Genomic DNA, 13,174 nt, shown 5'->3' with positions numbered 1-13,174 from the left:
TCACTTTGTAGACCAGGCTGGCCTCGAACTCAGAAATCCGCCTGCCTCTGCCTCCCGAGTGCTGGGATTAAAGGCGCGCGCCACCACGCCCGGCTATGTCTAGAATTATTAATCAGCGTAAATCAAACCAATTGGAAAGAGGTAAAGACTATCGGCAACTTAAAAATGTCCTGGATAAAGCTCCTCGCTGGTGTTCACCTGTGCTGTTCCCATTAAACTCCAGCTGTCAAAGCGTAGTCCGAAACTTAAAAAGTATCCATTTTTCTCTGCACAGCAGCTAAATTGTGAACTCAAAATAGAAGCTCACTCTCTCACCATGGCTACGCACCCGCGACCCGAGGAGCCTTTACAGACCTTCTACAAATGGCAGTCAACGGGCATTCCGTTGCATTCGAACGGAGTAGAAGACCTTCCGAAGATGGCGAAGCAACACGGGCTCGTCACTTCCTGTCCCATACCGGATATAAGGAACAGGATTTCCGCTTTCGCTCCTTTCCGGCGGTGACGACCTCCCTACGAGAACATGCCTGTGAGTTCCTTGGTTCAGGTTTCGACAGAGGACTTGCTCTTGGGTCCGCACTGTCCACTTGTGCTAACTGCGGATCGTACAGGGTCCACATGTGCGCTCTGCGTCTCTTAGGACGGTAACCAGAGCCGCGGCGGCCCACGGGCCAGCCGCGTAGACGGGAGCGGAGAGGAGATAAGATGGCGGCCCAGCTACGCAGACACCAGGGGCGGCGAGGGGCGAGTTCTCCTCGGTGTGTGCCAGTGGGGGCTCGTTCCCGTCACCTCTTTCCAACATTAGCATCTAAGTCTCTGCATTTCTGCCCCTCTTAGCTCGCAAAGGATCTCCTTCATCCCTCTCCAGAAGAGGAGAAGAGGAAACACAAGAAAAAGCGCCTTGTGCAGAGCCCTAATTCCTACTTTATGGACGTGAAGTGCCCAGGTGAGCAAGTGGTTTTCAGCCGTCCGGGAAAATTAGTACTAATGATTGTAACTTAATGTTTGATTTTATTACGAGTTTAGAAGTAGTAAAGACGTAAACATTTTTGTTTTCTTATTTTCCCAGGATGTTATAAAATCACCACGGTCTTCAGCCATGCACAAACGGTAGTCCTGTGTGTTGGCTGCTCCACTGTCCTCTGTCAGCCCACAGGTGGAAAAGCAAGGCTGACTGAAGGTACGTGCTCTCGGTGTTGGGGTTTTGTTTGGCTTTGGGATCCTAAGGTGAAAGGTCCAGTAGAAGGCAAGGCTTCAGGCTAGTAACGGCAGCTGCACTCCTGTTAGAGAGATGGAGCACTCTGCAGATGAAGCGGGTCCGTGGCAGGCAGAAGTAACGTTTGCATCTTTTCCTTCCAGGATGCTCCTTCAGGAGGAAGCAGCACTGACAGCCCCCGATTGAAGATGAGTGGGAACCTTCCCAATAAACACATTTTGGATATATAATGTTTGTCTTGTTTAACTGGTAGCAAGTGGTGCCTCATGTATTCCAGGGCAAACAGAAGAGTGGTTCCTTTGGGGTCAAGTAAGTGGCCAAACACCCAGACTCCATTGGGGGCATTTTTATCTAGATTCATTGTGTAAATCTTAGACCATGGTTTAAAACTGGTGTTAGTGTATAATTGGGCTTCATGTTCTAATGTCTTTTTGGTAGTAACTTTTAACACTGGGTATTGGAAACATTGTGTCATACATAGGTGTGTGACAGTGGGGACTGCCTTCATTTAGGGAATAGCTGCTTTAGTTCCAGCGCCTGAGAAGCAGAGGATTACTATTTTTCTGTATGTTGTTGAGATGACCTTAGGTAGCTTCAAGTATGTGACAGGATACCTGTCAAGTGATGGCATTGTAGATGTGCACCGCTGTTGCAGTTTTTGTGATGCTAGGAACAGACATCCAGGGCTTCGGGAATCCCGCCCCAGAAATGTAATCCTTACACACATGACTTAACCGCTTAGGAGCTTTTATTTATACTTACTACAGATTTGATCTGGAGGTTTAGTTTTGTAGTTAGCTACTAAACTTCTGCAGGATTAGGCGTCTCCAGTCCTCTACAGTTAGACGGAACCTGACTATTAGGTTAGTGTCTTATACTCCATAACCAGTGTTGTAGCCGACTCTGCACTGGTGGTGGCTGTGAGCTCAGGAAGTGAGGGGGGGAACATGTGGCTGTGTAAGAACCTAGAAAGAAAAAAAGCAAGATAATCAAGGTAAATGAGTGAGACGGACATATCTGAACTTGTGAATGAGGGCAGGTCTTTACCTGGCTGAGTTGTTCCTATTGTTGGCACATAAACAACTGGAATAGTCTGTACCTTGTTCAGGAAGGCATTGTATGCTGGGAAAAAGAAATGCCACAAAAAGGGTTTATTGTGATTTTGCTTGCAGGAAGGTCTTGAAGATTACAATCCATTCAAAAGTGAGATTTAAGGGCTGGCAAGATGATTTAGCCAACAGACACTTGACAACAAGCCTGTCTTAAGTTCCCAAAACCTACACGGTAGAAGAGGGAGTTGCCTTTGACTTCCACTCTTGTGTTAGGACATGCTTGTGCTACCTTCTGCCCTAACCCAAGCGAGTTATTGTAAGAAAAGCTTTTAAATAAAATGAGGTATGGCCGGGCGTGATGGCGCACGCCTTTAATCCCAGCACTCGGGAGGCAGAGGCAGGCGGATTTCTGAGTTCCAGGACAGCCAAGGCTACACAGAAAAACCCTGTCTCAAAAAAACCAAAAAAAAAAAAAAAAGGAAAAAATAAATAAATAAATAAAATGAGGTTTAAGTGTTAGTATAAAAGGAATGCTTTCAGTTAGTCTACCTCTAAAACACTGCCCTGTATGCTGGTACTTAAAATTACCTAACCAGTACAACTATAGTGCATTTGTAGCATGTAATGTAGGTGTTAAAAGTAATCCAGAGATGGCTATATGAGATGCATAGGTAGATTTAGTGGAAATGCTCTTGAATGCTTGAATTTTCATAATCCTGGATCCCAGCCACTTGCAGTTATTGGAGGAGACTAATACACAAATACCCCTTAGGTGGATTTTTCTTACAGCCTTTGGCTAAAAATACATGTGTGGGCAATAGTGGTTTTTCTCTTTATTTTATGTGCATTAGTGTAATGCATGTATATCTATGTAAGGGTGTTAGATCTTGGGAGCTTAAGAGGTGAGCTGCCATGTGGGTGCTAAGAATTTAAGCCTAGGTCCTTTGGGGGAGGAGTAGTCAGTGCTGAGCCATCTCCAGCCCCAATACTGTTTTTTCAAGACAGTTTGTGACCTTGGCTGTTCTGTAAGATGGGATTAAAGGCGTGTGCCACACCCTGCAAGTTGACATTTAGTATACATGTCATGAATTAGTTATGAAAAATAGCTAATCTTTTCTGTTTTTGTCTTTTCGAGACAGTGTTTCTCTGTATAGCTGTCCTGGAACTCACTCTGTAGACCAGGCTGACCTCGAACTCAGAAATCCTCTGCCTCCCAAGTGCTGGGATTAAAGGCATGCGCCACCACGCCCAGCATAAAACGGCTAATTTTTATCTTTGGTTTATGAAAGAAGTATACACACGCCGGGTGTGGTGGCACACACCTTTAATCCCAGCACTCGGGAGGCAGAGGCAGGCGGATCTCTGAGATCAAGGCCAGCCTGGTCTACAGAGTGAGCTCCAGGACAGCCAGGGCTACACTGAGAAACCCTGTCTCAAAACCAAAACAAGCCAACAAACAGAAATATACACCCATACTCCTTACCTAGAAAGATGAAAGAAGTTGATGCCAGCACAGCAAAGAGGGTAAACAGGAGGATCTGGTAAGAACCAACAAAGTTCTTGAAGATACCCGAGTCTTCACAGTGATCTGCATTGTCATAATGGGACATAATGGGATGATTACAGTAACATCCAGAGTAGTCTTTGAAAATGTCCTAAGAGGCTTAAGAATATTGGCACGCATCTGCAATCCTAGCATATAGGTAGGTCTACATACCTACCCTGCGTGAGAAAACCAGAGGACTAGTAGTGCTGGTGCTTCCCTGTGATCACAGGGAAGGAGCTCACACCAGAAGACAGTGTCAGCTAACAGTGGTACTGTCTCAGGTCCCCTGCTACCCTGCAAATTAGAAAATTGAGACTTGGGCTGGAGAGATGACATGGCTCAGCAGTTAAGAGCACTGATTGCTCTTCCAGAGGTCCTGAGTTTATTTATAATAAATAAGTTCATTTATAATAGGGTCCAATGCCCCTTACTGGTATGTCTGAAGAAAGTAACAGTGTACTTAACATACATTAAATATTTTAAAATATTTATTTAAAAAATTATGTGAATACACTGTTATGTATGTGAATTATGTATGTGAATACACCGTCCTCAGATGCACCAGAAGAAGACGTCAGATCCCATTATAGATGGTTGTGAGCTATGTGGTTGCTGGGAATTGAACTCAATCTCTGGAAAGAATAGTCAGTTCTCTTAACCGCTGAGCCACCTCTCCAACTCTAAATAAATATTGAAAAAAGAAAAAAAAATTGAGGCTTTAAGATGACATCTTGTCCTTTTGTTTCTTTATGCTGTATCTAGAGAACATTTTAAAGTGGTGTGTACTCCTCCCCTCTATACACACTTAAGTATACTAGATTGCCATGTAGCCAGGGATTGATATTTTGATCTTTTTGACCATACCTCCAGTGTTGGGATTATAGGCATAGACAGACTATGGTCAGTTATCTGGGGTGCTAGGCAATGTACCCAGGGCTTTGCATACATTATGCAATTGCTACCTGGATTAGTTTATCCTTGGACAAAGGTTTTTTTGAGACAGGGTTTATCTGTGTAGTAGATTTGTCTGCCCTCAACTTGTTCTGTAGATCAGGCTGGCCTTGAATTCAGATCTGCCTGTCTCTGCCTCCTGAGTACTGGGATAAAGGGCTGTGCCACCATGCATGGTGCCCTTGATTTGTTTAAGGCCTAACTGCCTGTGCCTCCCTAGTGCTGGGATACGCTGCCCCTGCCAAACTAAGACTGGAGTTTTATGTGCCCACAGTCCCCTGTGGTTCCTGTTATAGTCCATTTGCATACCTGCTTGTGATCCTAGGCCGAGGCTAACCTGTCTACTTCCTGGCTAGGTTCCTGGGGAATGGCACTGAAGGTTGGCTGTCTCCATTCACACTGAGTGTATATGCCCACGCATGAACAACAAACCCTATAGTTACCTCTTACCATATGTTGCTCTTTATATAAATATTTTCTGGGTCAAGGACCAAGTAAACTTTGAGCAGAATATTGTAGCATTGCCTAAGCCCATGTATAGTGACCTACTAACACTTGATTTCTGGACGTTTTAATGTTTGGTGTCGATCACATGTGCTCAAATGACTTAATGAGCTGAAGATGGGTTGAATGTTATAGCTGCTTCTACCTGGCAACGCTGCATTGATAAGTTGTATACTTTCAAATGCTAGGGTTACAGCTTTGGGCCATCAGGGTCACCTTGCTCAGCCTAAGTATAAAATACATTTGAGGCTGACAGATCAGTTAGTACAGTGACTGACTGCCCTGTATCACAAAAGGAAGGGAAGATCAGAAGTCAAAGGTCCTCCTACCTTCCTCCATATGGAATTAAAGTGTTTCCTGGGATACACAATAATAAAAAGGTCTCAGAGTACCATATACCTAAAGTTGCAGCATTCAGGATGTGTAGTCTTTAGGAACATGGCTACAGGTAGCTGCAAGTACCCAGCTACAGGGCGAGACCTGGGAGAGTGGAGCAGTGCAGCCTGGGCACCAGAGACACGAGCCTTAGTTCAGTTCTAGACTGGCCAAAGCTCAGTGACACTCAACCTCTAGAAAAAAGGTTCGTTGTGAATAATACATTCCTTTCCCATGTGGATTAAAATTTGTTCCCAATGGGGCTGGAGAGATGGCTTTGTGGTTAAGAGCACTACCTGCTCTTCCAGAGGTCCTTGTTCAATTCCTAGCAACCACATGGTGGTTCACAACCATCTGTTGGGGATTCAATGCCTTCTAGTGTGCATGAAGAGCAAATACTCATACATAAAATAAATCTTAATAAGTCCCCAGGGCTCACCTGCACCAGATGCATCTTTTGCTCTGACTATCACAGCTTCTTGTTGATTGGTCAGTGCACAGGAAACATTAATGAAAGCAGGTGCTGACATCTGCTGGAAGGCAGTGAAGTTGACTATTCTTATTAAGTAGATGCTTAGGCCTGTTGTGAGGATAGAGTGCTTATGGCCAGACACTACTAGAAAGGGGGAGCTGTGGAAGACCTTGGAGAAAAGATAAAATACTTATTTGAGAGAAGGCAAATTAGTGTTGTCTCTTAGTACAAGAATTTTCAAGATTCAGCTAGCCAGGCAGGAAATCAATAGCTTTTCCCCCACTTTGGATGTACTTAAAAAGGGACAGAACAGTTCTTGCTTTGCAAGCATAAGGACATGTATTAAATCCTCGTCACTTAATTAACAAGCAGACTGCAAGTCCCAGCAGAGACAGGCAATTTGAAGTAAGGAGATGGTAAGTTCAGATAGCCAGGACGAGGCAGAGAAGCCTTGCTTGAAATAAAAGCTAGCTCTTGGGAGGCACGGACAGGAGGATCCTTGAAGCAGGGCAGGTTCATAAAGCAAGGTGGCTAGGCATCTTAGTGCATGCTTTTAATCCTTCCACTCTGGACACAAAAAGGAGTTTGAGGGCAGCCTGTTCTGCATAGCACATAGCAAGCTCCAGGAAGAAGATCCTGTCTCAATAAAAACAAAAGGTGAAGGGGGCTGGAGAGAAGGCCCAGTGGTTACAAAGTCATGAGGACTGGGGTTTGCATCCCATCACTTAGGTAACAATCCTACGTATACCCCAGTTCTGTGGGATGTATGGCCAGGGAGGTTTTGGGGGGCTTTTGCTCACTTCTCGTCTAGTCAGTAGACCTGTGAGATGGCTCATGTGAATGTGCCTGTTTCCAAGCCCAAGGATGAGTTCAAGACAAAGAAAAATGTCTCCTACCAAATTATTCTCTGACCTCAGTATGTCCTATGTGGCATAAATAAAAATGTAATAAAAAGTGTTTAGAAAGAAAATATAGCTGGAGAGTAATAGAAAAGGACATCCAGACCCTCTTCTGGTCTCCACACATGCAAATGTACTCACACACAAATACATAATGTTTTAAGAAAAAACAGGGTGGAGGTGGGTGTGGGGCCACACATTTGATCCCTAGTAGAGGGAGGTACATGGGTTAATCCCAGGCCAGCCAGGGGTACACAGTGATTCCTTGTCTTAAAAGGTGGTGAGCTGGGAATGCGAAAAAAACACACCTTTAATCCCAACACGAGAGAGTGAGGGGTAGGGGTGAGGGGCAGGCAAGAGGATCTCTTGAATTCTAGGACAGCCAAGGTTACACACATCTTGTTTCAAACAACAAATGGCACACACACCACACACGAGTGAGTGATTGAGAAAGACTTGTGTGTATACAAAAGAAAATGGTGTGAGCTAAAAAGCTAGAACATTTTAAAGTCTTACATAGCTCAGGCTGTCTTTGAATTTCCTTTGAAGCTAGGGGTGACTAACTCTGGACTTCCAATTCTTTTGCCTCTACTTCTGAGTGCTGGGACTAGCACAAGAGTAGGGAGCTAGGTATGCGCTACATCACAAGGACTATAGTTTTTTTTTTTTTTTTTTTAAGATTTATTATTATATCTAAGTACACTGTAGCTGTCTTCAGATGCACCAGAAGAGGGCATCAGATCTCGGCATCGATTTCATTATGGATGGTTGTGAGCCACCATGTGGTTGCTGGGATTTGAACTCAGGACCTTCAGAAGAGCAGTCGGTGCTCTTAACCACTGAGCCATCTCTCCAGCCCAGGACTGTAGTTTTTAAGTGGGAATGTTTTTGGAGTTGGTCTTATGTAGCCCAGGCTGGTCTGGATCTCCCAGCAGTCCTGCTTTATTAGCCTCTTGGGTGCTGGGATTTATAGGCTCATGACACCATACATACCTTTAGACTGGAAGTCTAAAGATTGTTTTTAAAGTAGCATTTATGCCAGGCAGTGGTGGCACATGCCTTTAATCCCAGCACTTGGGAAGCAGAAGCAGGCGGATTTCTGAGTTCCAGGACACAGCCAGGGCTATACAGAGAAACCCTGTATCAAAAAACAAACAAACAGTAGCCATTTATATGGCTATTGAGATGGCTCAGCAGCTAAGAGCACTAGCTGCTCTCCAGGTTGAATTCCCAGCACCCAAATGGCAGCTCACAACTCTGTGACGCCAGTTTAAGGGGTTCTGACACCTTCACACAGACATATACACAGGCAAAACACCATTGCACATTATAAATTCATTAAAAAACAAAAGCAACATTAATGTTAACTGTCTGGATTGACAGAGTTGTATCCAGCCGTGTGAATAAGAGAGTCCATCACTTAATAAGGATTTCCAGCAATTGGTTGGAGAAAAAGCTTAAAGGTTAAGAGCATGTACACACAGAGAGACATAATTGATTAAAAATATGATTAAAAAATAAATATTGCCAGGCAGTCGTGGTGCAAGCCTTTAATCCCAGTGCTTGGGAAGCAGAGGTAGGCTGTTAAATGTGAGTTCAAGGCCACCCTGGTCTACAGAGAGAGTCTACGACCGCCGGGAGAAACCCTTTTTTGAAAAAGACACAAACAAAAGAAAAATTTATGGGCTGGTGAGATGGCTCAGAGGGTAAGATAAGAGCCTCTTTGTGACTGCTCTTCCAAAGGTCCTAATTCAAATTACAGCAACCACATGGTGGCTCACAACCATCTATAACAAGATCTGACACCCTCTTCTGGTGTGTCTGAAGACAGCTACAGTGTACTTATTTAGAATAATAAATACATCTTTGGGCCTGAGCGAGCAGGGTTGACCAGAACGAGCGGGGCTGACCAGAGCCTAAATTCAATTCCCAGCAACCACATGAAGGTTCACAACCATCTGTACAGCTACAGTGTACTCATATGCATAAAATAAATCTTTAATAAAATTTATCTCAAAGTATTTTAAAGATTCTCTAATAGCAATTTAAAAAGTTTATTTGTATGTATCTGTATGTTTGCTTGTACATATACAAGGTACTCAAAGAGGCAGGAAGAGGGCATCAGGTTCCCTGAAATAGAGATTGTAAGCCCTATGATGTGATTTCTAGAAACCAAACTCAGGTCCTCTTCAAGAACAGCCTGTGTTCCTAACAGCTGAGCAATTTCTCCTGCTCCAATAGTAACTTTAATTAGGTTACCCAGAACATTTTTACCCTTGGAATGAGAACGAAAAACCTTTTTCGAATCCCTTGTCTCTCAGTCACACGTGGTAGTTCATGTCTAGCGATCTCGTGCTCTGGAGGTAGAGGCAAGAGGTCTGGAATCCAAGGAAGTGCACAGTTTGAGAGTAGCCTGGCACACACTGTGTCTTAAAAGCAAAACAAACTGAGCACTAGGGATGTTTAGTTGGTAGAGTACTTGTGCTTGCTGCATGCCCATGGCCCTGAGTTCAGTTTCCATCATTGCATAAAACCTGTATAGTAGCACACATTATAATTGCAGCACTTGGGAGGCAGAGGCAGGAGGATCAGAAGTTTGGGGCCAATCTTGACTATATGGAATTTTTTCTGCTAGCCTAAGGTAATGAGAATCTTTTTTTTTTTTTTTTTTTCTTTTTTGGTTTTTCGAGACAGTGTTTCTCTGTATAGCCCTGGCTGTCCTGGAACTCACTCCGTAGACCATCCACCTGCCTCCCGAGTGCTGGGATTAAAGGTGTGCGCCACCACGCCCGGCCCCCCCTTTTTTAAAAAGATTTTATATATATACATATATATATGTGTGTGTGTGTGTGTGTGTGTATGTATATGTATGTGTATGTATATGTACACTGTTTCTTCTCTGGCCCAAAAGATTTATGTATTTATTATATGCCAGTACACTATAGCTGTCTTCAGAAGAAGGCATCAGATCATATTACGGATGATTGTGAGCCACCATGTGGTTGCTGGGATTTGAACTCAGGACCTTCAAGAAGAGCAGTCAGTGCTCTTACCCACTGAGCCATCCAACCAGTCCTGGCAATGAGAATCTTTTGGGAAAAAGGCAACAAATCTCTGTCCCCAGTACCGCTGTGTCTCACTCACCTCTAGGCTCTCGAGAACTCTTTCCACTCCCAGGATTCTTAGCTCCCCAGTGTCTTTGTGGCCAAGAACGAACTCTGACTGGTTCATATAAAAGCCAGGAATGAAAGGAATGTGGATTCTTTGCATGCCATTCTTGCCACGTTCACTGACCAGAGTTGCCCACCCGTAGACCGAGGTGTCTGCCACACTGAGCACTTGGCGCAGCTCCTCTGACTCCTGTCGAACCTCGATTAGGCAGACATAGACCCCTGAAAAGAAAAGACTTAGCAGGAAGGCCCAGAGGCTCTACTGAGAAAAGCAAGTTAGGGTTAGGGAGAAAAATGTTTTGAGCATTCAGTTCTGATACACTAATGAGTACTATGAAGAAAAAAAACAGAGAAAAGGAAACAGTCCTTGGGAGAAGCTGCAGCTGGACTCAAGTCAACACTCTGCAAATATCAAACAGTATGGGGGCTGGAGAAATAGCTTAGCACTTAAGAGCACTGACTGCTCTTCCAGAGATCCTGAGTTCAGTTCCCAGCAACCACATGGAGGCTCACAACCATCTGTAATGGGATTGAATGCCTTCTTCTGATGTGTCTGAAGAGAGCAACAGTGTACTAACATATATAAAATAAATAAATCTTTAAAAGAATTAAACAGAATGGCACAAGCAGGTGTAACGAATGTGCTGAGGAGACTAAACCTTTTTGAGAGTGATCCTGCTACTCCTCTATGGACTAGGCTGCTGGTCTAGTGCCCTGCCTTAGAGTTAAGGAGCCATTCCATCTGCATCTTGTTCTGGAACTTTCTAAAGATCTATTCAGTGTCCAGCAGGTTTCTGAATGAACCTTTTAGTGCTGGTTCATTACCCATACCATTCAAGCTGAGAGGGATCAATTCAAGAGCTCAAATGGTATATTATCCTGCTTATGCCTTCCCTCCTCCTCTCTGCCTCCCTCTCCTTCTCCTCTCCTCCACCGAGTACATAGATACATACACACACACACACACACACACATACGCACACATGCATACACACACATACACATACATACACACATACACACACATACACACACAAACACGCACATATACACACATACACACACATATACACGCACACGCACACACACACACACACACATTTTGTTTACAATACTGAACTCTGATCCACCACATGCCAGGTGATCACTTTACCCCTGCACACTCTCAGCCACCTTTTTAGTTTATTTTGAACATAGTCCCACTAGGTTGCCCAGATAAACTTGAACTAACTCTGTAGACTAGCCTTCATTTTGTGACCCCGTACCTCAGCATTCCAGTATTAGGATTACAGGTTTATACAAGGCCTAGCTAAGTCCACTCATTTTGGGTTAGTTCAGTTATATCAAGCCATCTGAATGTTACCCTCTGTTTCTTGTTAATGACATTCATTTGGAATATTCAAATACTGTGCTACATGTTGAAAACTAAGCCTGGACATGATGGTATATGCCTTTAATCTCAGCACTCAGGAAGCAGAGTCTAGTGGATCTCTGTGAGCCTAAGGCCAAGCTGGTCTACATAATATGTTTCAGGCCATTCAGGGCCACATAGACCTTGTCTCAAAAAAAAAAAAAAAAAAAAACCAAAAAACAAAACAAAGCTGGGCGTGGTGGCTCACGCCTTTAATCCCAGCCAGCACTCAGGAGGCAGAGGCAGGCGAATTTCTGAGTTTGAGGCCAGCCTGGTCTACAGAATGACTTCCAGGACAGCCAGGGCTAAACAGAGAATCCCTGTCTCGAAAAACAAAAACAAAACAAGACAAACCAAAAAGTAAATTATAGATAGTAAGACGGCATGTTTTAGGTGGAATGCGTTAATGAAAGTTTGTTGAGTAGGGGATACCGCTCTGTTGGAGTTTGCCTAGCATGTGGAAAGCTCTAGGGTTGATCCCCAGGAGTGTATAGACTGGACATGGTAGCACAGTTTACAATCCTAGCTCTCTGGAAGTGGACCGTCAGTAAGAGGTTACTCTTTTTTTTTTTCGGTTTTTCGAGACAGGGTTTCTCTGTATAGCCCTGGCTGTCCTGGAACTCACTTTGTAGACCAGGCTTGCCTCGAACTCAGAAATCCGCCTGCCTCTGCCTCCCGAGTGCTGGGATTAAAGGTGTGCGCCACCAGGCCCAGCTCAGAGGTTACTCTTATTTAAAGCCAGCCAGAGATACATGATACCTCAAAACAAAACAAAACAAAACAAAAAACAACCTTTTGTTGAGTGAGTTGAGAAAAGCTCTAGAGATTGAGAAAACACAAATATAGTTCAACAGGAGGGTGGCAGGTGTAGAAACAGAACCCTACCTTTCTCCACACTGAATTCTGAATGGATGTGAAAGACCTTACTTGCTGGAATGTCTAGTAAAGTATTGCTGAACTGCACATGGCATAGCATGAGGGACTCAGGAAGAAGAACTTTTTCAACAGCTAAAGCCTGACTTGGGGTACAGGATCCTAAGAAGCAGAGAAGAGTTAAATAACTGTTAGCATCAGGGATTTGTAAAAGGAAAAATCATGGGGGCTGGAGAGATAGGTCAGTGATTCAGAGCACGTGTTCTTCCAGAGGACCCGTGCTAAGTCCCCAGCACCTGCACTGGGTAGCTCACAACCAGTGAATCAAGGGTTTTGACATCCTTGTATGGGAACCTGCACACATGGCCGACACATACACATAAATAAAAATCTTTAAAAAATAAACCCAACATGTCTAATCCCAGCACTCTAGAGCAGAGGCCAAAGTTCAAGGCCAGATTACTTTACAAGTTGAGTACTGGACCAGCCTGGGTTACATAGTGAGCCGGGTGTCTCAAAAACAAAAATAAAGTTAAAAAAAAAAAAAAAAACAAAAAAACAAAGCCAAACAGAACCCATTAAGCCAGGGATTAGCCCAGTGTAGGAGTATGCCTCAGCAGTATAATAAATGCTTGCTTGGGCTGGTGAGATGGCTCATTGGGTAAGAGCACCGGACTGCTCTTCTGAAGGTCTGGAGTTCAAATC

The 13,174-nt window shown here is 44.0% G+C and overlaps 2 protein-coding genes across 3 annotated transcripts in view; one reads left to right on the top strand and one right to left on the bottom strand.

Annotated features, from left to right (window-relative positions):
• The first annotated feature begins 488 nt into the window (after positions 1-488).
• Positions 489-1,446, top strand: Rps27 (ribosomal protein S27). Its single transcript, XM_021196540.1, has 4 exons — positions 489-529; positions 838-946; positions 1,070-1,180; positions 1,360-1,446. Exons 1-4 carry the CDS (start codon positions 524-526, stop codon positions 1,386-1,388), a joined length of 255 nt encoding a protein of 84 aa, XP_021052199.1. The 5' UTR covers positions 489-523; the 3' UTR covers positions 1,389-1,446.
• A 634-nt stretch (positions 1,447-2,080) lies between these two features.
• Nup210l (nucleoporin 210 like) overlaps positions 2,081-13,174 on the bottom strand; it is a 108,638-nt gene continuing 97,544 nt past the window's right edge. Inside the window, exons 35-40 of one of the 2 annotated variants that reach the window (XM_021196630.1) lie at positions 12,482-12,631; positions 10,160-10,407; positions 6,084-6,285; positions 3,752-3,856; positions 2,264-2,338; positions 2,081-2,181 (exon numbers count right to left, since the gene is read on the bottom strand). In XM_021196630.1, coding sequence (XP_021052289.1) covers positions 2,081-2,181; positions 2,264-2,338; positions 3,752-3,856; positions 6,084-6,285; positions 10,160-10,407; positions 12,482-12,631 — 881 coding nt within the window. The remainder of the gene's footprint in view (positions 2,182-2,263; positions 2,339-3,751; positions 3,857-6,083; positions 6,286-10,159; positions 10,408-12,481; positions 12,632-13,174) is intronic. The other variant, XM_029538124.1, reaches the window with a different exon arrangement.

The sequence above is a fragment of the Mus pahari genome, chromosome 4 (genome assembly GCF_900095145.1).
Source record: "Mus pahari chromosome 4, PAHARI_EIJ_v1.1, whole genome shotgun sequence".
NCBI classification, from domain to species: Eukaryota; Metazoa; Chordata; class Mammalia; order Rodentia; family Muridae; genus Mus; species Mus pahari.
The sequence above is the reverse complement of the archived record's forward strand: the minus strand, read 5'-3'. Positions and strand labels throughout refer to the sequence as shown.

Excerpts from the sequence above, each read along its gene's own strand:
- Rps27 (XM_021196540.1), top strand. Across the intron at positions 947-1,069 it reads TATGGACGTGAAGTGCCCAG|GATGTTATAAAATCACCACG; the intron begins GTGAGCAAGTGG and ends TTATTTTCCCAG. Across the intron at positions 1,181-1,359 it reads AAAAGCAAGGCTGACTGAAG|GATGCTCCTTCAGGAGGAAG; the intron begins GTACGTGCTCTC and ends TTTTCCTTCCAG.